This window comes from Lissotriton helveticus, chromosome 9 (genome assembly GCF_964261635.1).
Source record: "Lissotriton helveticus chromosome 9, aLisHel1.1, whole genome shotgun sequence".
NCBI lineage: Eukaryota > Metazoa > Chordata > Amphibia > Caudata > Salamandridae > Lissotriton > Lissotriton helveticus.
Genome location: NC_136070.1, coordinates 126,703,948 through 126,730,339, shown reverse-complemented (window position 1 = coordinate 126,730,339; position 26,392 = coordinate 126,703,948). Strand labels below are relative to the sequence as shown.

Below are 26,392 nucleotides of genomic sequence, written 5' to 3'. Positions count from 1 at the left end.
CACTGTGGATCTCGAACTCTTAGGCCATCTTGGAAGCCGGCTCTCTTGCACCTCCCCTCGTATTTTCTTTTTGTTGCTACATGTAACTGTGGGGAGAGCTATGTTAGGATTGCTGAGTGATATGTATTAGGATTTTTTTTAGTTTTGTGGATGATCATGAGTGCTTATAATTGTACTTTGACAAATGATTAGTTCATCAATAATCCAGTTGAAACCAGTTCTGACGACCCCTTTTCTCCGAAGCGGTTTCAAGTTTCAACTTAATTGGCAACCACAAGGCTGACCAACCCAATCAGATGAAAACACTTCCTTGTAAAAATGTGGCCCGATTTGCCCCTGCCGGGTTTCTGTCAGGAGAGTGTTTTTGTTTTATTTGGTCAGGCTTATACCCCCTCTTCCCGACTTCCACAACAGCCCTCCAGCTCTTCCCATGCCATTGGTCGCTCTTTGGTTATTTTTCTGTACATATTTTTTTCTTTTTGTTCGATTTCTTGTCATCCCTTTAATATGGGTTTCTGTACACTGTTTTCTTCTGCCTGTTGGCCTTCCCATAGTCTTGTTTTGTGCCCCAAGCTCTCATCCATATTTTTGACCCCCTCCTCCCCGCCTCATGTCTTTGTCGAATGGCACCTCTTTCATATTTGTGCATCTCGTGCCCCCTTGGAGTCGTCTGGCTGGGTCTTCCCATTTTTGAAATTCTTAAATTTGAGGTAGGCTTTACATGGATGGGTGGAGGAGACAACATTATCCGAGACAAAGCCAGTAACACTGAAGAGAAAAGGCTAATGAAAATGGCACTTAATCCCTTTATCCTTAGTGCTGTGATTGAACATCAGGTGAAAAATTATTAAAATCTGGCTTTTATCCATCCTCAAGTAGTGTTTAAAACCTGTTTTTCTTTTCTTGCAGTCGCAGATTCAGAATGGACCATCAAATCATAAATCCGATGGAGAGCATGAGGGCCTATCTGTAGCCGTGTTTTTGGTGCCAGCATTCATAGCGTTGACATCCGTCACCATCTGGGCAGTCATGAAATACCGGCAGCGGATGTGAAGCGTTTTTTGAACACGTACTAATGTATTGATTTAAAGAGAACATGATCTGTAAAAAGAGAATGTCAACTTGCAGACTTGTCCAAGCATCAATATCTGTTGTAGAGTTATTGCTGATACCTTTTTTTCAATGGATGAGAACAACAGGTCTTGGCTTTAGAAGTAGTACACAAGATGAGAAACGTCATTATTACGGCCAAAGCTCAAGCATCTTGCACCAGTTTGCTTGTCTTTTACCATACCACATATGATAGGCGATTGCTTGCTCAGAATGCATACAACGCCGCCATTGGCCTTCAAGTACTTTCTTCAGAAGGGATTTCATTGCAGTCGTTAGTCAAGAACCTTGATATTTATACGTGTGTAGTTTGAGACCGGTACCTGGTTTTATAAATGATTTAAAGGGAACAAAAATGTCTCCACAAGAGACTGGAGATTAAAAGGCAGTTTCCCTAGTAGGGTTGGAGAAGTATGGAGGATTCTTCTGAGGTGCCAACATGCTGGGAAATGCGAGAGTGAGAAAGTTATGTGGCAGAAACAACGGCTATGAGTGGGTGTTGGGAAAAGGTCATGTGTTGTTAATGTACTGAAAATGGTTGGCATATCAACGTCTTCTGGGGAGTTAACATTTAACATTTGACACTTGAGTTGAACAATTGAAGATTAGGGTGTTGTGGCAAAAATGGCTGACTTTCCTTCTACACAAGGGTGATTTGGAAATCGGAACCAGTGCCCTTTAAGTAGTGTGGAGCTAGTGCCTTTAATGGCGAGGAGTAGGGGAATGGAAGAGTAAGCTGCGAGTGTGTCTTATGGTGAAGTGAACTGTGTAGGTTGCTAATGTACACCCCATCTGTGCTGATATCACTCTGCATTCTCAGATGAAATTTGGTTCCTCATTCATTTAGTTGTTCCTTAACATGAGCAATAGTATGTATATACAATACGATGGTTAAGGTTGAACAGATTGTGGTAGAAGAGATGTCCAGACAGGTTGGTGTCGATTTCTTACTGGGAACATGATTCTTTATTTACTAGTCTGCTGCTTAAGGGAGAGCAATACTCTGCTAGGCCTACTTGATTGTGTAATAAGGGGGGTAATCACTGGAGGTGCCTTTTCAGAACTACCTTACTACATGTGCCCAGCTAATGTCCTGTGTCAAATAACACATTCTGCTCCCAAAACTTAAAAAATGCGTGCAGGTTTCCCAAACTGTAGTTGTGTCATGTGCCATATTGTTTTTTAATTAAATCTTGCAGTGTACAAAACCAAAGCATCTTCGTTGTTGAGTCGCAGTACATCCTTTAATGGTTGTTTGATGAAAAAGGACACTTGTTAGAGTTTGTAATGTTTGTTCTTTTTGATGCATGTCTTTCCCCTTGCATAGCTCTTTATTCCAGTTTAAGGCTGCAGTTACAGATGTATCTGCCATGCGTGTTATTACACATGGTAGGTTGACCTGTGTGTTTGTCACTCCTCGCAACATTCATAGATACGTAGGTAGGAAGTAGTGCAACTGTTAAAATGGCAATTGACCACAAAGGAAGACAGGTATCGCTTATTTAAGGAAACCACCAATTATACTCCTGTTGATCCAGTAAACTATCTGTTGCTAAATACACTATCCATACTGCAGGATGGCATGGCTACCTTTGACATGCTTTTTAACTTGTGTGTCTTCCTCGCCACCAGAAAATATTAAAGATCCTTTTTTTAAGCATCCAGAGTTATTATTGGGTTATTGATTGTCTCCTCGGTTGGATTTTCAAGTAGACTAGTTTTCTCATCTGACACAAACTCCTGATGCATCATAGTAGGGTCAGCACATCCATGGTAAATGCCTGGTCAGAGTCCTCGTTTTTTGTAAATGCGAAGGTCTGTCACTGTAAAGGTTGTTAGTGTGATGAGGATGTACTTTGTAAGTACAGACCTGATAATGCTGAGCTCAGAAGAGTTATTTAGTCACAGTGGTTCCTTTTATCACACAGTAATAGTTCTATCTGTGATCTTGAAGTTTTATTGGAGGGTCATGCGTTTTTCATCCGCTTTGCTTTCAATCTCTGTCCACTGGGTGTATAGATATTTGAGGCATATTCTGTCTCTTCTGTAAGTGATTAGAAGACATGCAGTTACATGATGATTCCATACAGGGTCGTAACTCTCAGGTTTCCTTAAAGTCTATGATACCATGAGCATATGCTTTACTGCTTGTTGTTTTGTCGTATGTTAACCAGGTGGTTTTAATTTTTCAAAGCTTTGTTGTATGCATTTCTCTATACAAGGCTAATCTCCCCAGCACCTCATCCCAATTGTTTCCCATGACTCTGTTACATTGAGGAAGCGAAACAATGCAAGACTCTCTTCAGCTGTTTAATTCACCTTTAATGTTAGATTTTTCTTGAAATTGGCCTATTAATTGGCCCTGGTATAACTTTGCTTAGAACCAGTTTAGTACAATCAGAAATCGAAGCATTGTAAGTGACTATGAGCTTTTGTTTCCACTATAGAAGTGTGTTAATTCTGTGATCAAGGCACGTTAAGTGACTAGAATCTTAGGGAGAGTAGTGAGAGATCAATTACTCCTAAATGCTTTGACCTCAGCATGAATTACGTCATTAAACGTCAATTGGGAGACACAAACTTGATATGCTCCATTCCGTGGAAGCTCAGGTTTTTTAATTTTGCCCTTATTCGCCAGTAGATAAAAACATGGATATGGTCAGATTCAATTTGTATTGCAGGTCAGTTCTCAAAACTCACCAGTCATAGCTTAAAATTCTTTGGCTCAACACTTATTGCACCTTGGTAATGTAATCCTTGCAGTAGAGCTTTGCAAGATGGGAATTTGTTCTTCTATTGGAAAAGCTAACCTATGTCTTGTGTGCAACATAGGTTAGCCCTTTTTTTTAAGTGGTTTTGAAAGATTAGATTTTAACTACATCCGCAAGGTGTAGCTACTTGTTGCAATAACTGAATCATACTTTATGATCATGCTCTGATTGCATTTTTTGCAAATGCCATTGTTGACTGAATATACTTGAATGCTGGGTACTAGAATGTTGGAAGCAATGATGAATGGAAAGAGGATACATGTTTCATTTATGCTTTTCCTGGGTGAAGCTAAAAGCGAACAAGCAATATTGTTCTGAAGGTGGGTAAAACAAGTCTGTAGAGGATGGAAATAACGAGATGCAAAGATGAGAAGGCAAACAAAACTAAACTTGATGTTCAGTGTCCTGCAGGCTAGCAAAAATGGGAACAAGATTTTAGTCTGGTAAGAATAACTACAACAAGATTGAGAAGTGGGAAGTGTGATTTGGATAGCAAGGCTGAAAAGTATAATAACAAGTCCATGGATCCACGTTTTATTTTGTTTAAAGAGTTGTAAATAAGAGTGACAATTTAGGGCTAAGAGGCAAAAATGAGATGCAATGTTTGGAGAGAATAGAACAATATTGAGCCAAATTCAACCTTTTAGTTTCTGTAGTTTATATATGGTCTGTTGAACAAACTCTTAAAAATCCTTTTCACGGGAACGTGCAGTGTTGCTGTATGTGAAATTGTTTCCTAAATGAGTCAATTCATAACTTCTATACTCTTATTCGTCAGTTCAAAACGTTTATCATCAGTAACAATTTTTTTATTTATGAGTAAAGAATAGAAATACAGAACAGTCACAGAAAATACAAAATTCAGTACCCCAATCAAACCATGGTGGTTGCATATATTCGCTCAGAAAGGAGAAGTACAAAGAAAGGAAAACAATCGGTGGGAAGGGGATGAAGGAAATGGAGCTGGATGGGAGAAATAATTTGGGGGAAACCGGGTAAACGGAAGAGAAGTTCTGGCAAATGTCTGTCAGTCTCGTACCCCAAAGAGGCAGAATTCAGGGATAACCCTACACAAAACATATTCTCCTGACATGGCTTGATCATTCATCTGAGAATGCAGAGTTGTTTTAAACCTGCGTAAGATACATGTGTTATAGCTTGAGGAACTCCCCACAACTAATTTCAAACCACCTCCATCTGCTACTCATGGTGTTCCTTATTCTCCAGTAGTTTGAGCTTAAGACTGTCAACCAAATATGTAAGTGAACTGATGTGTACTGCTTTGATGCTTCTACATGGTACTTACTGGTATAATAGAGATACTTATACAATTGGGGCCTGGTGCTCCTTGGGTACTCCAGTTGAATAATCACTACATTCCCTGCTTCAAATCTGTGGCATTGCTTCAGCCACCAATGTTATTACTGCGTAAGTTAAATTCATTCAGTTCATAACTGGAGATGAACGATCATTCTGATACATCATCTAATGTATGAATGTTGACTCCAGTTCCTTAAAAGTAGATTAAATGTTTCTGGATGCTCCTCACTGCGCCTCTTTTAAAGAGTTAACTATTTAAAAATAAGTTGACTATCTATTGTGGGAATGCTTATTTGAACCTTGTGTTTTCTTAGTCGTGCTTCATGATTTTAATGACAAAGAGCAACATTTTCATTAATAGCGACCCAATAAATGTTTTCCTGTTTGGATTTCTTTTTTGATAGTGAGGCCCTTTAAATACTTTCTTATTGTATTGTAAAAAATACACTATCTGCATTAAACTGAATTCCTCAATGAAGATTACACTTCGTGAATTTAACATTGCTCTAAGGTAGGTGACGTTTCTTCAAACGTGTTTATGAAAAGATTCACCATTGAGGAAACTTTAAGGTAAATGTGGACGCTTGTGCTTCCTGTTAAATACTAAATGTAGATGGAGGCCAGTGTTCGCATTGAAAATGTAACAAAATATAAATGACTGTTATTGCCAATTGGCTGACATGTTATAAAAAACATTCTTGTCCACCAACGTTATGATTTCTTAATTGGAAAACGGTAAGGCAGTTATTGCACCTTATTTTGTCTGCTAAAATGTTTACTGCACAGTTAGTAATCGCTCTCCCAGACTTGTTTGCTTACTTGTTCATACTTAAGTACTATATAAGTTAATAAATCTTAGTGTTCATTCCACCAGTTATGATTTTCTTTTCCTGGAGCAAAATTTGCCTGTTTATTCTGGAGGATTTTCTCCCCCTTTTGGCGTAGTAGGCTAGGTGGGGCAGACTTCAAGCTATGCAGAAGATTGCTTAATTCAAATTGTTAGTAGAGTTGCTACTGCTTCTTTTAATTCTTTGGCAATCACATTGAGTCACTCACTCAAATACTGTAAATGCCATCAACGGAATATTTGGATCATTGTTTCTTCGGTGACCCGAAAGAAAAATGAAAGTGCTGTAGAGTAAAAGGAAAGCAGTGGAAGTCCACAGCCTTCACTGATGAGGAATGATGTAGAAAGGCACAGAGACCTAAAAAAAACCCAATGATGACATTTATTTCAAAAGTGCAATTGATCAGGCCAGTCACAAGATTACTGACCTATTGAACATCTTTCAAAAATGTACACATTGAGCATGTCTTCGGGCAGCGATGGTAAATAACCAGAGTTGCACTTCAGTTTTCACAAGACAGTAAGAGACCACACAAAGCTCTCTCTGGATGGATTATGGTGTGCCAAGCAATGGCTTTGAATCACCACCTGTCCAGCTCCTCTTGACATTCATGAAACAACCAAATAACTTATGTTAATAGGGCCCTGGAAGGATTATTGGCTTCGCCACTTTACCCATGTGTAGCCCCGTTCTGAAATGCCTTCAACAGGCAAAGCACTAGTAATCACAATGATTCTCTACTAATCTGTAAGGGAGTTGCTGCTCCACCTATCTACAAGCATATCACAAGGAGCCTCATCTACCTCTAGATTTCTCAGGAACGTTTTGTAAATTATGATCCTGCTAGTAAAGTTATAGAATATGTTGTACATGCTCTGCTGTGGTAATATAGTCAATGAACAGATAAATTAAACATCGTTATCAGTGTGTCACTTGTCTTTGTCGAAGAAAGGTATTCAACTCTAGTAACTGTTGCAGCACCCATTCTATTGAGTCGTTCTGCCTCCTATGATACCGTTGACTGCCATCTTCTCTTATAGAGATTTTGTTTGAAAAACATGTCTTTGATATCTGCCATACAGTTTATGGAAAGTGAATCTCAGTGTGTGAAATTGGCAGTCCCTGCCACAATATTTACCACTGTAATGCATCAGAGATGTGAGACAGAAAATTAGACTTAAGTGGAGCTAAAACAAATCATACTCCAGGAGCGTTTACAGTATTGCTTCTACCAGGCAAGTGTCCAATGGTTTTTGGGCCATTCCCCAATCAGAAATCTAGAGGTGTGTTTTGGATCAGGATATATGAATGGAGTGACCAATATTGCAGATAATTGTATAACTGGAAGCTATAACTGGCCAATAAATTGCACTGCTTTACTGGGTACATCACATAGGACATTCTTGCCTAGAGCAGCTATATATGTATTCTGTCAGCTATCATCGGGTAGAACATTATGTTGCTTGGGACAATTGTATTTAAAAACGTGTTTTGAAGTCATCAAGCTTTCTTGGGAGTTCAGCTTAACTTAGAAATACATTAGTTAGGGATACGATCCCGGGGTTTGAGATCAGGCAGCACTTTTACCAGTACTAATCCGAAGGGTGCATATTGGCCGTTCAGTGTGCAGCTGTGGAGCAACTTATGCACCAATGTCAAGAGAAGGACATTGCAATGTTGCTTAGTACCTCGATAACTGGCTCCGTATGTAGCACACTGACCAAATCTGCTGTAAAAGACCTTGCCATGGCCTATTGTTTTCATACAAGTAGTCTCCAGAGCTGAACTCTCCCGAGCGCATAAGGGTTTCATATTTGAATTTTTGTAGTACAAGTGGAAACTGAGCCATTTATTAGTGTCCAAGGGTTGAAGTACCTTGTGTATGGTGAATTAAGATTTCGACCGGCTTAATGCAACACAGACATTGTAATATGGCAAGCTAGGTTAGCAAGACATTGGTGCTTACATTGAGACAACCGAGTGAAAGAGAGCTACAATATTGGGGGTAGGGAATAATTTGAAGTCCTTTGTTTAAGGACAGCCGGGACTGGTGGTGTGAGATGTGGTGCATTGCTGGTGGATGAGGAACTCTTTAAGAAATAAAAATGCCTGTTCTGGGTTCGTTTTGGATGCATGGGAGTGATGGGTTGAACAGTGGTCCAGATCTTTGACGCATAACCTTGTTTTTTGGTCTTTTCCTTTTTGTACTTGTTGAAGTCTGGCAATATTGTGACTTATTGTATTGATTTGGCCTCGTACTAGCAGTAGATTTATGCCAGGCATGATAGGAACTATGGTTGTTACTGCCATGTAGGTAATGCAGCAAGTCACAATGATGTTTGTTTCTTTAATTTAAGGTTGAAGAGTTTCAGTAGGTGTACATTAATTTCTCATATATTGTCCGAATCCTACTATCATAGTTAAAATGCTGAAAATAATATATTACTTCAATAAGTGCTCTTGTGTATTTTCTTTGAATTGCTTAGAACCTTTATGGCTCTTCTTGAATCAAAGCGTGAGTAGTGATTGTTTCCAATTTGTTTCATGTGTCATCTTTTCTAGAAACTAGCAAACTCACTGTTGTGCTATCCTATGAAACAAGTGATCTTTATTGAACTACCAGTTTGAGTTTTTTCGACACTGTGACAGGGATTTTTTTCGTTATGAAGGTGAGCTGTTCTGTGAGATAATTTTGCCACATTGTTGATACTTTTCTAGTTTGAACTCTATTGTCTTTTTAACCCAGTTTGAAATTGATTGCATTGTTTTCCATTGAAACTGTCACCCTGTATTATAACCTTTCTGAAGGACCCTCAGTTATTCAATGGAAAATATTTAAATAAAATCTAGTAAACAAGGGATCTTCAAATGTGCTCACTGCCATACAGTTTACAATTGCAATGGTTCTACAAATGCATTCAATGTTCGTCTCCCATTTTGCTTTGACCAGAATGAAGCATCTCTTTATCAACACCATGCACTAACTTCTTTGTTATCCGATTTGTTAATCCAGTTCAACCCAAACGCTGTCGAAAGATTTTTGTAATGTATTGTGGCTACGTTGTATCCAAAGAATTTGCTGTTGCAGTGTCAACTTTCTGTGCAATATATAAAACACATTGTCTTCAAAATGGTCCACACAAAGCAAAAACACTGAAGGAAATATATGTTTGACCAGGTTTCCATCAATAACAGTACCAAGTATTCGGAACCACACTAAAGTGTTTCCAGAATGTTATCTTCTATCTGATTTAATCTATTAAATTGTGCCCCTCTGTCACATCTATATGATATTACCATTTCACGGCTTGTCTGTTGTTCTGTGATATTATTGAAGACCCTGTGAGATGTCTGCAGTGATTGGCTGATCAAGTGAATGGCTTTAACAATATTGGATTGGAAGAACATTGAAGAAACCATACCCAGAAGTCGTAGCTAATTGCATTACCTTGCGTATTGCCAAATGGAATTCACACTGGGGCCCTGGTTTTAATGTTCGAGTTTTAATAAACTAAAAGTTTTATTGATAGAAAATGTGATCAGTTCCATAAGTTACAGTATATCGTTAAATCTAAAACTGACAATGTCAAACCTGTTAAAATTCCAGTTTAATTGCTTCTAGAACTCTTATCGTGGTATCCAGCATTCTGTAAATATGCATTACGTAAACATTGTTTCAATAAATTAAGAAGGTAATGTGTAACCAACATGTTGGACATGCCATAAATCTATACTATGCAATAAATAGGTAGTTGTCCAAAGATGCTTATGTGTTTGCATATGATGGTGTGTCTAAGTTGCTCATTTTGTGTATATTGCAGTTGAAATAGTAATGGCTTTTGTACGTATGTGTCTGTGCCCAAGCATAGAGCTGGACGCTGTTAGGATTTCTTTTCTTAGGCTAAAGTAAAATCCATATAACGTCTGACTCATTGCTGGGGCACTATATTATGTATTGCAAACATATATAGGGTTTGTAGCTTGTTCAAAAACCCACAGTACTAGGAGCCCGCACTTGAACTATGGTTTTCACTGTATAGTGATAATGCATCACTTAATAATGACAATTCTAATACGAAGGTTACATTACAGAGGGCCCTCATTTCAGCTCCCACAGTCACTAAATACAGGCTTTCACAGCACAAGAGTTTTACTACACTTCTCTGAGTAATGAGTGTTTCTCAGAACAAATTTTAACTTATTCCCAAAGTTCCATCTTAATTTTATCTCAATAAACCGATTACTCTTAATATTTCTTTTTCTAATTCGAACATCACAAACAGAGTTTTCACTCAATACCCTAGACATTAAACAATGTCTTCAATCTGGTTCTTCTGTTTATATTGGACTACACCGATAAGTCAGATGAATCTGCTTTGTATTTTGTAGGAGTAATCTACGCATGCTTCTTTGCTGACAACCGCAACTATTGCAAGATGTTTTCTGCACCCATTCAGTTTCGCCACTCCAATGCTGGCAAGCTTCTAACATTAAAAAGATATAGCATGTTATACAAGGGCGGTATATACCTTGGCTAACCTTGTTTACAGATGATCCTTTGCAAAGGATCTGCCTCACTACAACGTTGAAGAGCACCCACGCATTCCAGCAGGGCTATGACTTTGAATCATCACACTGCGGTAATGCAGCTGTAGGAAAGGTGGGATATGTTATGTTAAATTGAATTTATAGAGCGCACGTACACCGGGGATGTTCCATGGCGCTAATTCAGTTGAGACACGTTTTTAAAAGACTTCTGAAGCCAAGAAGATTGGTGAAGAAGCAGATTTCGGAGGGAAGGGAATTCCAGAATATGGGGGCCAAGGTAGAGAACCTGGCACCCCGGTACGCTTTAGTCTAAAATGAGGGGTATGTAAAAGATTTTTGTGAGCTGAAAGGAGATTTTGTGTGGGAGCATATTTGTTAATCATATTATTGACAAATTTCGGGCTCCTTCGTTAAGCGACTTATAAATAAGACATCCAATCTTGAAAGCACACCGCTGAACAAGATCATCCCTCAGCCGGACACTCTTTAATGTCTACATGGCACCGCTCGCCGACATCATCCGATCGCATGACCTCAACATCATCTTCTACGCCGACGACACCCAGCTGATCTTCTCCCTCGCCAAAACCCACACCACAGCCAAAACCAACCTCCACAAAGGAATGAAGGCTGTCGCCCAATGGATGAAGAACAGCCACCTGAAACTGAACACAGACAAGACAGAGGCCCTCATCCTCGGCTCTGCCTGGGATGACTCCTGGTGTCCGACTACACTGGGACCCCGCTGACCACGCAGGCAACCTGGGGTTCATCCTAGACTCATCGCTATGAATGACCCAGCAAGTCAACGCCATCTCATCCTCCTGCTTCAACACCCTTTGCATGCTCCGCAAGATCTACAGATGGATTCCCACCGGAACCAAAAGGACGGTCACCCAGGCCCTCCTCAGCAGCAGACTGGACTACAACAACGCCCTCTACGCAGGAACCACGGCCAAACTCCAGAAACTACTCCAACGCATACAGAAAGCCTCTGCACCCCTCATCCTCGACATGCCACATCATAGCCCACCTGAGAGACCTGCACTGGCTCCCCGTCAACAAGAGGATCACCTTCAAGCTCCTCACCCATGCTCACAAGGCACTCCACAACAACAGACCAGCATACCCCAACAACCGACTCACCTTCACTCCGAACCGCCAGCTCCGCTCCGCCGACCTCTCCACCGTTCCATGCATCTGCAGAACGACTGCCGGCGGCAGATCATTCTCCCACCTCGCCGCCAATACCTGGAACACCCTCTCCATCCACCTGCGGCAGACACAGGACCTACTGACCTTCAGGAAATCCCTCAAGACCTGGCTGTTTCAGCTGTAGCAGCAACCCCCCCCTAACGGGTGAGTAGTGCGCTCTACAAATGATTGATTGATTGATGGGAAAACACAGGAGCTTGCTTAAACAACTTTGGAAAGATTGGAGCTAGGGAGTGCGCTGCTGTAAGATTGGCTATTTGTAACTGTCTCGAGGTTCAGAACCCTGCAAGCTTATGTTGCTTTGTGGGGTGAGATTAGCAGGTTAATTTGCTTGCAATTTGATACCCCAAATGTAAAATAAATTGATTGCCTATTAGTAGTTGTCACATGTGCCTCCTTTAAAAATCGGAAGCCCTTCCTGTGGCATGGTTTTTCATATAATACATTGTTGCTGTTCCAAAATGCATGTTTTATTAGTACCAAATGCATGTATTATTGGTATCGATATTAATAGTACGTAATAGTCAATTAGTACCCATGTTATACTCATTTGAATGACTTTAGAAGGGTGAGGGTGAGGAAGTGCTGCCCTGGTTTCATACTTGTTGCCTGCAAATTACACCGGATATTAAAAGCGAACAGTCTAGCTTGGTAGCGTTGGGGTAGTTGAGTGATGGATCTGTAGTAATTACAGCTAGTTTTGACAATATAAGCTTGCTCTAAGGGCCAGAATGAGGAGTGTCATCATAGGACAGGTTCTTTCACTTCCCAGTGCCCTCTTGTTGCTTTGCTAGAGGAGGCAGAGACACAGAAACCTTGCTTTGCTCACAGTAAACCTCTTGATGCTCTCTGCATGTTATGGTCCTATCAGCTCTGCAGCCTGTTTCGTCGTCTTAAAAGTTGTGCCACCTCCTTCGCATCATTAGAACTGGCTTTCGGGTTTCTGTGAACCAAAAGCAGCCTAAATACCTAACCAACTAATGCTCCAGCAGAGGCCTGCAGTATCAAAACAAGCTAAATGTTCACATGTTGTGATTAATGTTGAGTGTTATAAAGGAATTCCTTCACTGTCTGTGTGGCAATGAGCAGTAGATTCAAATAGGGTAGAGAGAGAGACATCGTGAACTGTTCGAAATGTTTGCTTTTGAGTGCCACATTGGCGAGGAATGTTTTCACTGCCTCAGGGGGCCATGTCCCAAACTGATAAGCAACACCCAGGTGGGCTACATGAAAGGAAGAATGGCAAGTGACAACACACGCCTCCTATGCCATGTCCTAGAACATGCCTCAAAGAGCCCCTCCCAAGCCGTTGCAATAGCGCTTGACGCAGAAAAAGCCTTTGACAAAGTCTCCTGGGCTTTCCTAGAACAATGCATGGTATACTTCAACCTAGGGGAGGACTGTATAAGAAAGATAATGGCCCTATTCCAAACACCCACGGCACGCGACACAATAAACGGAGGTCTATCAGAACCACTGACCCTCCAACAAGGCACGAGACAGGGCTGCCCGCTCTCACCCGCTCTCTTCCTACTATCCCTAGAGCCCCTAATCCAAAGTATCAAACAAAACGAAGAGATTCGAGGTATATGCATCGGCGACACTTCGGTAAAAATAGCAGCCTACGCGATGATATACTAATAATGACAGAACATCCAAAAACCTCGATAGAAGCCCTCGTGTCCTCAATCAAAGAATACGCATTCCTTGCGGGATACAAACTCAAGTGATAAGTCTGAATGCATGTCGCTAAATATCCACTGTAACAGGGGGGTGCTAGGTTCATCCGGAGTCAAATGGCAGACTGGGCACGTTAGATACCTGGGTATCCACTTCAACAATGACCTGTTCTTCACCCTTAGACCCAACGAGAAACTATTGCTAGACAAAATAAAGAAGCAACTTGAAGCATAATCCCCCAAATTCATGTCCTGGTGGGGACGAATCGAGACAATAAAAATGATGATCACCCCATTGGTGAACTACCTCTCAAGCATGCTCCCAATATTTCTCTCAGAAGACTTCCACCAAAGACTAGATAAAATGTGCTCCAAATTCCTTTGGCGGGATAAAAAGACCAGAATAAGCATGAAGACACTAAGAAGACCCAAAACCCAAGGGGGTGGGAACCTTGCAGATTTCAAGATCTTCCAACTAGCCTTCCTAGCCAAGCAGGGCACACACTGGGTAGAACAAGCGAAAGACTACACACCTGCCTGGGTACAGCTGGAAAGAACAATACTAATAAACCTCAACCCACTTGTCCTTCTCACTGCCACCACACACCCACTCGCAAACAACCCAATACTGAAAAACACCAGTATAGCACTGCTGAAACTAGATGGTAAACTACAGGTGAGCATCAAGGGCTCCAAGGCTGAATCCCTATGGTCGAATAGCGCCGTAAAATACAGGGGCAAAAAACTATTTTGACAACTGGATAATGAAGGGCATTTCACACCCGTACCAGCTCGAATTGAACTCCACACCACTAACCTTCGACAACCTAAAATCTTCCTTTCAACTAGAAGACTCAGATCTATACAAGTTCCTAAAGATCAAAACAGCCCCAACAAAGTCCAAAATAGCAAACTCGAAGCCATCTATATTCCAATACGTCACAAATATAAATAAGCTAGGACACCAGGTCTCCTGCATATACAAAACTCTCACCGTGCAAAAAAACAACACCAATGAAAAGACAGAGAAATACTGGAACTCTCACATACACCCACCACTAGATGATCAAGAATGGGACAAACTATGGGCATCAGCCACACAGCAAAAACACACAAGGGATGCTAAGGGTCTGACCTCCCCCTCGGCACAGAAAGAAGTCGGAGGTACCGACGGATAGAGCGGGGCCTCTCAACCTGAGCGAGCGCCAGGTGAGGTGAGGCCATCCCCATACAACTTTTGGGAGAGAACTCTTCTAACCATGACTTCATTATCCTACCATATAATATTCAACACACGGTAGGCTATTTTCTTTGCATGGTAAATTTTGTATTGTTTTTTATTTGAACGAATATAGCTTATTCTGTCCTCACTGTTGCAGTAGTGTAATAATATCAATAGGTCCTGAAGAAAGCCATGATTGGCTGAAACATGTCGACCATTTAGTCCAATCTACTGATAGTAGTATTTGTTGACACACTATCTACACTCTGTTTTTAATCTTGCCATTATGGTGACCCCCCTAATAAAGTCTCAGTTTTGGCACCATAATAGGCAATCTTAAGTATCAATCTTTATTATTCATATAATTTTTCTACACACTTTTTGAGCACTGCAACCTCCTCCATTCAGCACTAGTACCACAGCTTGTTGGCGCTCCATCACTGGTGGATCTGAAACTAGGATCCCTCACGATACTTTGAAGTGAGGAACCTAGTTGTTACCAGTTTACAGAAAAATCCCAGATGATGAGATTCCGCCAACTGGTGGGCTGATGGGTGTCTTTTCTTTTCTTTTCTTTCCTTACACTGACTAGTCTTTACACGCACTACACCTGAGAAAGCAGACAATCTTTAGCCTTATTCAGACCCTTAGCATCCCTTGTGTGTTTTTGCTAGTTAGATTAGGGGATAGGATGCAAGTAGGTCTTTAAGCTTTTCCCCTTAGACCCTTTTCCACGGTGTGTGTTTTTGTTTGTTCATCAGCCACACAGGCCAAGATTACCCCTGTACTTGCGCAGACCAAACTGTGGCTCCTACACAAAACATTCTGGACCCCAGAGCGTCTGCACAAATTGGGACTAAGGGATAGCGATGCATGCTGGAACTGCAACGGAGCCAAAGGGGACCTATAACACCTGATCTTCCTGTGCCCGACTCTCAAGGCATTCTGGGAGAGGGTCTTTGATTTCATAGACAAGATGTTCCAATGCAAAATATCAAGGGGATTACACTCGATCATCACAGCCTCTATCCGAACCAACCTCCCTACAAAGGGAGAGAGAGAACTCTTGGACCTTCTCCTAATCGCAGCAATGAAGCTAATACTCCCAAACTGGAAAGACACATCTAAAGTGTCATAATGTAGGTGGCTCTCCTGGATAACCTACCTAAGGGGAGCTGACACTTTAGCGAGAAGATACACACCCTGGAGATCCACCTCCAGAGACTTATCGAATTCACTCGACGCCGCGCCGCCAACTTTTAACCCTCCTTGAGCGACAAACAACCCAAGCTCGACAACTAGCCAACAATAAATGTATGAAATCTTGCTACTATCAGACCGATGTAATCTTTCTCACTTCTCTCTTTACTTATTCACTTTTTCCCCCTCCCTTCTCCCTATATTACTCATCCGAACGAGGGGCCCGTCATTGACCAAACAAGGTAAAGATGCTAACAGGCGGGTTCTCACATTGAAGCCACCCTGTTCACTGTATGTATATATGCAAATACCATAAATATATATTTTTTTTTTTAAAAAGGTGGAATTGCTTAAAATAATCTTTAGAAGCTTTTTATACCCCATTGGTTTCTTTTTCCCTGCTTCTTTGTGCCATTATATGGAGAATTCAAGAATATACTGGGTTTTCCTTTTCCGGTTGGAGACACTATTGATTTGCAGACCTGTGTTAATTTTCTTTAATTGAGCAACACATTAAAACGTGGGGAAGTGTTTTGTACTGAAAAGGGTTCCTCATGGTTATCATCCATTTCAAGCGTTTACATCCATTACTTTTTAGGTCTCGGCAACGAGAACTATTGTCGCCTAGTAAGCTAGCAAGGGACTACAGAGAGGTGGACGAGCCGACCAGGGTCTGTGGACGCGCACAAAGGCAGGCAGGCAGGCAGGCATGCGCCAGACACACACACAGACAGACAGACACACGCACGCACGCATGCATGCATGCACACACACACACACACACACACACTCCCTCCCTCTCTGCCGCCCCCCCCCCCTCTACCCCCACTCACCGGGCTCTTTCCCTCTGCAGCGGGTCAGTCACGGCAGCAGGCAGGCTCGGTGTCTTCTCCGGCGATCTTCAGCTGATGTGCACGCTCACGCTGCGTCTCCTGCGCGCCCACCACGCTGTTTCGCGCCCGTTGATCCTCAGCTTGTGATTACTACTCCTTCTAACCCGGATTCTAAATTACTATTTCTTGGTTCTCTAACTCCACTCTGTTGATTCGTAACAAACTGATATTCAGCACATTTCACAGTCTCGCTTTTGCTTCTCATAAATACAATAAGATTATTTTAAGCAATGTCTACCCTTCTTTTGGTTCTGTGCCTATTATGCTTCGGACTATAGAGTTTTAGAAAGTGTGGTGGAAGATTCCATGATATCAGCAGCGTGCACAGTGCAGAGTGAGTGTGCAGAGTAGTGAGTGCAGAGTAGTGAGTGCAGAGTGAGTGTGCAGAGTGAGTGTGCAGAGTGAGTGTGCAGAGTGAGTGTGCAGAGAGTGCAGAGTGAGTGTGCAGAGTGAGTGTGCAGAGAGTGAGTGCAGAGTAGTGAGTGCAGAGTAGTGAGTGCAGAGGAGTGAGTGCAGAGGAGTGAGTGCGCAGAGGAGTGAGTGCGCGGAGGAGTGAGTGCGCGGAGGAGTGAGTGCGCGGAGGAGTGAGTGCGCAGAGGAGTGAGTGCGCGGAGGAGTGAGTGCGCAGAGGAGTGAGTGCGCAGAGGAGTGAGTGCGCAGAGGAGTGAGTGCAGAGTAGTGAGTGCAGAGGAGTGAGTGTGCAGAGGAGTGAGTGTGCAGAGGAGTGAGTGTGCAGAGGAGTGAGTGTGCAGAGGAGTGAGTGTGCAGAGGAGTGAGTGTGCAGAGGAGTGAGTGTGCAGAGGAGTGAGTGCAGAGGAGTGAGTGCAGAGTAGTGAGTAGTGAGTGCAGAGTAGTGAGTGCAGAGTAGTGAGTAGTGAGGTAGTGAGTGCAGAGTAGTGAGTGCAGAGTAGTGAGTGCAGAGTAGTGAGTGCAGAGTAGTGAGTAGTGAGTGCAGAGTAGTGAGTAGTGAGTGCAGAGTAGTGAGTGCAGAGTAGTGAGTAGTGAGTGCAGAGTAGTGAGTGCAGAGTGCAGAGTAGTGAGTAGTGAGTGCAGAGTAGTGAGTAGTGAGTGCAGAGTAGTGAGTGCAGAGTGCAGAGTAGTGAGTGCAGAGTGCAGAGTAGTGAGTGCAGAGTAGTGAGTGCAGAGGAGTGAGTGTGCAGAGGAGTGAGTGTGCAGAGGAGTGAGTGTGCAGAGGAGTGAGTGTGCAGAGGAGTGAGTGTGCAGAGGAGTGAGTGTGCAGAGGAGTGAGTGTGCAGAGTAGTGAGTAGTGAGTGCAGAGTAGTGAGTGCAGAGTAGTGAGTAGTGAGGTAGTGAGTGCAGAGTAGTGAGTGCAGAGTAGTGAGTGCAGAGTAGTGAGTGCAGAGTAGTGAGTGCAGAGTAGTGAGTGCAGAGTAGTGAGTAGTGAGTGCAGAGTAGTGAGTGCAGAGTGCAGAGTAGTGAGTAGTGAGTGCAGAGTAGTGAGTGCAGAGTAGTGAGTGCAGAGTGCAGAGTAGTGAGTGCAGAGTGCAGAGTAGTGAGTGCAGAGTAGTGAGTGCAGAGTAGTGAGTGCAGAGTAGTGAGTGCAGAGTAGTGAGTGCAGAGTAGTGAGTGCAGAGTAGGGAGTGCAGAGTAGTGAGTAGGGAGTGCAGAGTAGTGAGTAGTGAGTGCAGAGTAGTGAGTAGTGAGTGCAGAGTAGTGAGTGCAGAGTAGTGAGTGCAGAGTAGTGAGTAGTGAGTGCAGAGTAGTGAGTGCAGAGTAGTGAGTGCAGAGTAGTGAGTAGTGAGTGCAGAGTAGTGAGTAGTGAGTGCAGAGTAGTGAGTAGTGAGTGCAGAGTAGTGAGTGCAGAGTAGTGAGTAGTGAGTGCAGAGTAGTGAGTGCAGAGTAGTGAGTGCAGAGTAGGGAGTGCAGAGTAGTGAGTGCAGAGTGCAGAGTAGTGAGTAGTGAGTGCAGAGTAGTGAGTGCAGAGTGCAGAGTAGTGAGTGCAGAGTAGTGAGTGCAGAGTAGTGAGTGCAGAGTAGGGAGTGCAGAGTAGGGAGTGCAGAGTAGGGAGTGCAGAGTAGGGAGTGCAGAGTAGTGAGTGCAGAGTAGGGAGTGCTGAGTAGTGAGTGCAGAGTAGTGAGTAGTGAGTGCAGAGTAGTGAGTGCAGAGTAGTGAGTGCAGAGTAGTGAGTGCAGAGTAGTGAGTAGTGAGTGCAGAGTAGTGAGTGCAGAGCGCAGAGTAGTGAGCGCAGAGTAGTGAGCGCAGAGTAGTGAGCGCAGAGTAGTGAGTGCAGAGTAGTGAGTGCAGAGTAGTGAGTGCAGAGTAGTGAGTGCAGAGTAGTGAGTAGGGAGTGCAGAGTAGTGAGTAGTGAGTGTAGAGTAGTGAGTAGTGAGTGCAGAGTAGTGAGTGCAGAGTAGTGAGTAGTGAGTGCAGAGTGCAGAGTGCAGAGTAGTGAGTGCAGAGTAGTGAGTAGTGAGTGCAGAGTAGTGAGTAGTGAGTGCAGAGTAGTGAGTGCAGAGTAGTGAGTGCAGAGTAGTGAGTAGTGAGTGCAGAGTAGTGAGTGCAGAGTAGTGAGTGCAGAGTGCAGAGTAGTGAGTGCAGAGTAGTGGGTAGTGAGTGCAGAGTAGTGAGTGCAGAGCGCAGAGTAGTGAGCGCAGAGTAGTGAGCGCAGAGTAGTGAGCGCAGAGTAGTGAGCGCAGAGTAGTGAGCGCAGAGTAGTGAGCGCAGAGTAGTGAGCGCAGAGTAGTGAGCGCAGAGTAGTGAGCGCAGAGTAGTGAGTGCAGAGTAGTGAGTGCAGAGTAGTGAGTGCAGAGTAGTGAGTGCAGAGTAGTGAGTGCAGAGTAGTGAGTAGTGAGTGCAGAGTAGTGAGTAGGGAGTGCAGAGTAGTGAGTAGTGAGTGTAGAGTAGTGAGTAGTGAGTGCAGAGTAGTGAGTAGTGAGTGCAGAGTGCAGAGTAGTGAGTGCAGAGTAGTGAGTAGTGAGTGCAGAGTAGTGAGTAGTGAGTGCAGAGTAGTGAGTGCAGAGTAGTGAGTAGTGAGTGCAGAGTAGAGTAGTGAGTGCAGAGTAGTGAGTGCAGAGTGCAAAGTAGTGAGTGCAGAGTAGTGAGTGCAGAGTGCAGAGTAGTGAGTGCAGAGTGCAGAGTAGTGAGTGCAGAGTAGTGAGTGCAGTGCAGGTGAGTGCAGTGCAGGTGAGTGCAGTGCAGGTGAGTGCAGTGCAGGTGAGTGCAGTGCAGGTGAGTGCAGTGCAGTGCAGTGCAGGTGAGTGCAGTGCAGGTGAGTGCAGTTGAGTGCAGTGCAGGTGAGTGCAGTGCATGTGAGTCTAGTGGAGTGCAGTGCAGGTGAGTGCAGTGCAGTGCAGGTGAGTGCAGTGCAGGTGAGTGCAGTGCAGGTGAGTGCAGTGCAGGTGAGTGCAGTGCACGTGAGTGCAGTGCAGGTGAGTGCAGTGCAGTGAGTGCAGTGCACGTGAGTGCAGTGCAGGTGAGTGCAGTGCAGTGAGTGCAGTGCAGGTGAGTGCAGTGCAGGTGAGTGCAGTGCAGGTGAGTGCAGTGCAGGTGAGTGCAGTGCAGGTGAGTGCAGTGCAGGTGAGTGCAGTGCAGTGCAGGTGAGTGCAGGTGAGTGCAGTGCAGGTGAGTGCAGTTGAGTGCAGTGCAGGTGAGTGCAGTGCATGTGAGTGCAGTGCATGTGAGTCTAGTGGAGTGCAGTGCAGGTGAGTGCAGTGCAGTGCAGGTGAGTGCAGTGCAGGTGAGTGCAGTGCAGGTGAGTGCAGTGCAGGTGAGTGCAGTGCAGGTGAGTGCAGTGCAGTGAGTGCAGTGCAGGTGAGTGCAGTGCAGGTGAGTGCAGTGCAGGTGAGTGCAGTGCAGGTGAGTGCAGTGCAGGTGAGTGCAGTGCAGTGCAGGTGAGTGCAGTGCAGGTGAGTGCAGTGCAGTGCAGGTGAGTGCAGGTGAGTGCAGTGCAGTGTAGTGCAGTGCAGGTGAGTGCAGTGCAGTGCAGGTGAGTGCAGTGCAGGTGAGTGCAGTGCAGGTGAGTGCAGTGCAGTGCACGTGAGTGCAGTGCAGGTGAGTGCAGTGCAGGTGAGTGCAGTGCAGGTGAGTGCAGTGCAGGTGAGTGCAGTGCAGGTGAGTGCAGTGCAGGTGAGTGCAGTGCAGGTGAGTGCAGTGCAGGTGAGTGCAGTGCAGTGCAGGTGAGTGCAGTGCAGGTGAGTGCAGAGCAGTGCAGGTGAGTGCAGTGCAAGTGAGTGCAGTGCAGGTGAGTGCAGTGCAGTGCAGGTGAGTGCAGTGCAGTGTAGGTGAGTGCAGTGGAGTGCAGTGCAGGTGAGTGCAGTGCTGGTGAGTGCAGTGCAGGTGAGTGCAGGTGAGTGCAGTGCTGGTGAGTGCAGTGCAGTGCAGGTGAGTGCAGTGCAGGTGAGTGCAGTGCAGGTGAGTGCAGTGCAGTGCAGGTGAGTGCAGTGCAGGTGAGTGCAGTGCAGTGCAGGTGAGTGCAGTGCAGTGCAGGTGAGTGCAGTGCAGGTGAGTGCAGTGCAGGTGAGTGCAGTGCAGTGCAGGTGAGTGCAGTGCAGGTGAGTGCAGTGCAGTGCAGGTGAGTGCAGTGCAGGTGAGTGCAGTGCAGTGCCGTGCAGGTGAGTGCAGTGCAGGTGAGTGCAGTGCAGTGCAGGTGAGTGCAGTGCAGTGCAGGTGAGTGCAGTGCAGTGCAGTGCAGGTGAGTGCAGTGCAGGTGAGTGCAGTGCAGTGTAGGTGAGTGCAGTGGAGTGCAGTGCAGGTGAGTGCAGGTGAGTGCAGTGCTGGTGAGTGCAGTGCAGGTGAGTGCAGTGCAGGTGAGTGCAGTGCAGGTGAGTGCAGTGCAGTGCAGGTGAGTGCAGTGCAGGTGAGTGCAGTGCAGGTGAGTGCAGTGCAGGTGAGTGCAGTGCAGGTGAGTGCAGTGCAGGTGAGTGCAGTGCAGGTGAGTGCAGTGCAGGTGAGTGCAGTGCAGGTGAGTGCAGTGCAGGTGAGTGCAGTGCAGGTGAGTGCAGTGCAGGTGAGTGCAGTGCAGTGCAGGTGAGTGCAGTGCAGGTGAGTGCAGTGCAGTGCAGGTGAGTGCAGTGCAGTGCAGGTGAGTGCAGTGCAGGTGAGTGCAGTGCAGTGCAGGTGAGTGCAGTGCAGGTGAGTGCAGTGCAGTGCAGGTGAGTGCAGTGCAGTGCAGGTGAGTGCAGTGCAGGTGAGTGCAGTGCAGGTGAGTGCAGTGCAGGTGAGTGCAGATGAGTGCAGTGCAGGTGAGTGCAGTGCAGGTGAGTGCAGTGCAGTGCAGGTGAGTGCAGTGCAGTGGAGTGCAGGTGAGTGCAGTGCAGGTGAGTGCAGTGCAGGTGAGTGCAGTGGCATGCAGGTGAGTGCAGTGCAGGTGAGTGCAGTGGCGTGCAGGTGAGTGCAGTGCAGGTTAGTGCAGTGCAGGTGAGTGCAGGTGAGTGCAGTGCATGTGAGTGCAGTGCAGTGCATGTGAGTGCAGTGCAGGTGAGTACAGTGCAGGTGAGTGCAGTGCAGGTGAGTGCAGTGCAGTGCAGGTGAGTGCAGTGCAGTGCAGGTGAGTGCAGTGCAGTGCAGGTGAGTGCAGTGCAGGTGAGTGCAGTGCAGGTGAGTGCAGTGCAGTGCAGTGCAGGTGAGTGCAGTGCAGGTGAGTGCAGTGCAGGTGAGTGCAGTGCAGTGCAGGTGAGTGCAGTTGAGTGCAGAGTGGTGTGTATTGACAATGTAAATGACAATGCCATTTATTTATGATTTAAAGAAAAAAAAAGAAATGTCATGAGCAATGCCAATAGCTCTACCTTTAATGATGCCGAGACCATTGCATTGTAAATGCTTGTTTGTTTGTTGCTTTTAGATGTTTGTTTCACATTAGTCTGTGAAGAGGTAGCAATCAGTATAGTTTCAGGGGTTGTATTGAGCAGGGCTGAGTATCTCAAATTATGCTGCCAGGCATTTCATACAGGGTAGGAACACAGACGTTTGGGTGCAAGAAGGCTATGTAGAACGCTAGTGAATTTATGCAGTGTTTTGGAATTATATAGCTTGGTTTCTGTTTTGCTCATGTAAATTTTGTGTCTGCAACTGCTAGTAGTGTCTTGATGTAAAGAGCTACAATGTTTTTCTTCTTCTGTTATTTAATTTATTAAATGCCTGGCTCTTTTAGGAAATGCTTAGTGTGTCTTCTGCGTGCACAAGTCCTCCCTCTTTATGCGTCTGTGGCCTGCTGTCCCCTTCTTTCTCGCTTTGTCACACACACTGTCTGCTCCTCTGTCTCAAGTTCATTCAGAACTTCCTGCACAAGCTACCTATCCCTCTCTATCTTCCTTTCTATCTATTCTGTGCAGCTCTCACCCCTATATATTCCCCATACCACATAATTCCACTACACAAATATACTCCATACTACACAATTCCACCATTAACAATTCTAATACAACCCACATAAATCCACATCAAACCAAAACGTATAAAACACATTGTCATTTACACCGCCAATAGCTTTACCTCTTGCAAATGTGAGACCTATTGCATTGCAGATGCTTTTTTTTAAATGTTATGTTTTTACCCTAAGCCAAAACCACACATTTCTAATCTAAAATCATTTGTGGTGCCAAACCAATATAGTGGTTTGTTATTGCTTGATGGTCTGCAGCCGGGAATCCTATATAGGAGTTCACCATTTAAAAACTGGCTTGGATGCAGCAGAGGAAGATCATTACATGCAATTTTTATCAAGATGACCCAAGACGCTAACAGCCTACAAGTATTTTGGAAGTAAATATTTTATTCACTGGGTACAATTGATTCCCAGCTGCCCCACCCAGAACCATGTATTTTACATTAATCCCGAGCAGATTGATAAAAGCAGTCACTAGATACGCCGCACCTTTCTTTCTTATAATAGAGGCGGGAAAACAAAGGCAATAGCAAATACCATTAGGAACATTTAGCACCATAAATACATTTAATAAATATGATAAAAGCCAGATTCAATACAACACTAAGTTACAACTGATGAGCAATACCTGCCCTGTCCAGTAGGCACAACATGTGACAATGCACTCGGAAGTGTGCAACCCAATTTATAATAGCCAATCAAACCTTTTAGGTATTCTGACATAGTGCCTTCCAATGGTGCAGAGTCCTCGGAACCACTATTCTGGTCTAGTCCTTCCTCAACCTTTCCAGCTCAAAATCATTGCACTTGGACACTCCTCAGGATCCGTTTTTTGAATTTCCACCTCCACAGGTAGATTTATTTATTTTGTTTAACTTCAACTGCTCGGTTTGGACCTGTTGGAGGCTCCCTTTCACAAAGTTGTGCCAACTTTCCCTCGAGCAACACCTCCTCTAAGCAGACTCCTCCAATCTATCATTAGGTTTCCCGGGATACCTACGTTGCTTCTTTTGGACTGTTACATAATGAAGCTGTATCCACTTTACACAAATTATGGATCTACACTTCCAACCTCTAACATTCCACTTACCCCAAAATCAAGAAGGCTTCTCTGTTGTAGAGTGCGGTGAGGTTCACTCCACAGCATACTCTTCATCTCATTCCTCTATTTCAACCTACGTTGCACGACTAGTTGAACACATTCCCCATATACTATATAAACACTTTCCACCATTCTGTTTTTTCGTGATGGAGATAAAGCAGTTTTGTGATGTTTGACACGTTGCTGTTGTGAATAGATCTCGAACACTCTCGAAATAAACTGTGGGATGTTGTCTGTAACAGTATTCGGGGTAACCCTCTCTGCTAAATATTTCTTCGGAAGAGTCCACACCAATTGCAGTCTTCACTTCATGCAAGTCTACTGGTACGATTGGAATTTTTCATCACACTCAATTTGTTGCTCCAAGAGCAAGCCATGCAGCTTCTCGTATGCTGCCAGGGGCGGCTCTTTGACTAGGGCAGAGGAGCATCCCTCCACTGCTTTCTCGCAGTGCGAGAAAGCCTACACATAAAATGGTAGTTTGCTTTGCGCCCTGCGGGCGGGCAGCTGGGCTGTTCAGCTCTTTGTACAGGGTAGGAGTGGTTTGCCCACTCTTGAGTGCGGAAAGACTGTTTGGTCAGCACTCTTGGGCTGCCCAAACCAGTGATGCGCACTCTACCCTTGGCTTAAGGGAGGGAACCTGGCTGACTGCTTCCTGTTCCTGTCGGAGGCAGGAGAGCAGGAGCAGAGAAAATGCGGGACCCGGCGGAAAGGTAAGTTTAATTTAAGTTTTTTTAATTTCTCGTGACACCCCTGCAATCCCCCTGTGAATCCCCCAACCCGCAACACTTCAAGCCCTCCACCCGCGAACAATGCCGGCTGCTACTGTATGCTGCTATATGTACCGGTCCATGACTTGCCACCAAAAGGCAATACAAGCCCTTGTTTTTTTTGGCAGATATTCCACCATGATGCTCATCTAACAGTGCCATCAATTTGACTGGTCGGAATCATCAGCCTCTTAAAACTTCTCATAATTCCGCTCACATTGAATAATTCTGAACATACTGCCTTGTACTCGCCCAAACCAGGAATCTTATTTAAATCTCTGGACCGTCACTTGGTAAGAGGTTTGATTACCCTCAATAACACCTCCTCTCTGGTTGTCTCTGACACCCATGCTTCGGCTATAAAAGCCCCCAAACTTGCTAAATCAATGTCTGCCACCAACTTTTCCTATGCTCTGTCATCAGCCTCTACCGGTAGATGAGACACAATGTAAGATAGTTGTTTATTGTGGGAGGGCGGTCGTACACTTCAAGGAATAATAACAGTAAATTATCAAGGTGAACTCCAAACCTATTTATTTTACCTGAGCTCAACTCCCTGGTAGCTATGACACAGAGCAGACAGGCTTAACATAGGGCAAGTATTTTGCAGTACCAAAATAGTAATAAAAAAAACAATCAATAAAAATTCCAAACCAAATTTTAAAAATAGAGTAAAATGTATTAAACAAAATGAAAAAAAATCAATAAGGGGAACTGGAAATAAGGATTTCAAATTTCTTAAGGAAAAGTATCACCAAAAACACTACCACTAATGATAGTCTATGGAAGCGGTAGACTTCTGTGTGATTTCAAGCTGACTGCAATGGAGGGAGAGTCTGATACACCAAGTGTATTTTACCTTCTGCCTTTTTTATGTAGCTCAAAATCCCCCCAGCGGTGCAAGCTGTTTAGTAATGTGAGGCATGGCCTTACCTACCACTTCTTTTCATGAAAAGCAGATCTAACAAAGGTTTATGATTCGTCCTTAGTTCAAAATAAATTCCCCAAACAAAAGTTCTAAAATGCTAGACTCTCCAGCAGCCTACTGTCTTCTCGATTGTAGAATAACTGGCTTCCACACCCCTCAAGGTCCTTGAGGCAAAAGCCCGCCTTAGATTGCATAAGCACAGCACCCTTGCGTTCCTGGCATCAGGAACTATAATTGTTCGTCATGGCCCTCTCCTGACCATTCAAATTTCTCTTCTTTCTTCATCTAGGACTTCAAAGACTTGGTAAGTTCTGAAAATATTATCCAAATACTTTGTATAGTACTCTGTTTATCTGAGGAAGGAACAAAGTTGACCCTGTCCTTAATGAAACCAGCAATGGGGATAATTGAAATGTTTAGCGCACACATCACCACCTCCTGCC

The 26,392-nt window shown here is 44.3% G+C and overlaps 1 protein-coding gene across 1 annotated transcript in view; it reads left to right on the top strand.

Annotated features, from left to right (window-relative positions):
• The window catches only part of SYNJ2BP (synaptojanin 2 binding protein), a 111,687-nt gene extending 101,877 nt beyond the window's left edge, over nucleotides 1-9,810 (top strand). Inside the window, exon 4 of the mRNA XM_078659612.1 lies at nucleotides 910-9,810. Coding sequence (XP_078515738.1) covers nucleotides 910-1,053 — 144 coding nt within the window. The 3' untranslated portion in view covers nucleotides 1,054-9,810. The remainder of the gene's footprint in view (nucleotides 1-909) is intronic.
• Nucleotides 9,811-26,392: the final 16,582 nt, after the last annotated feature.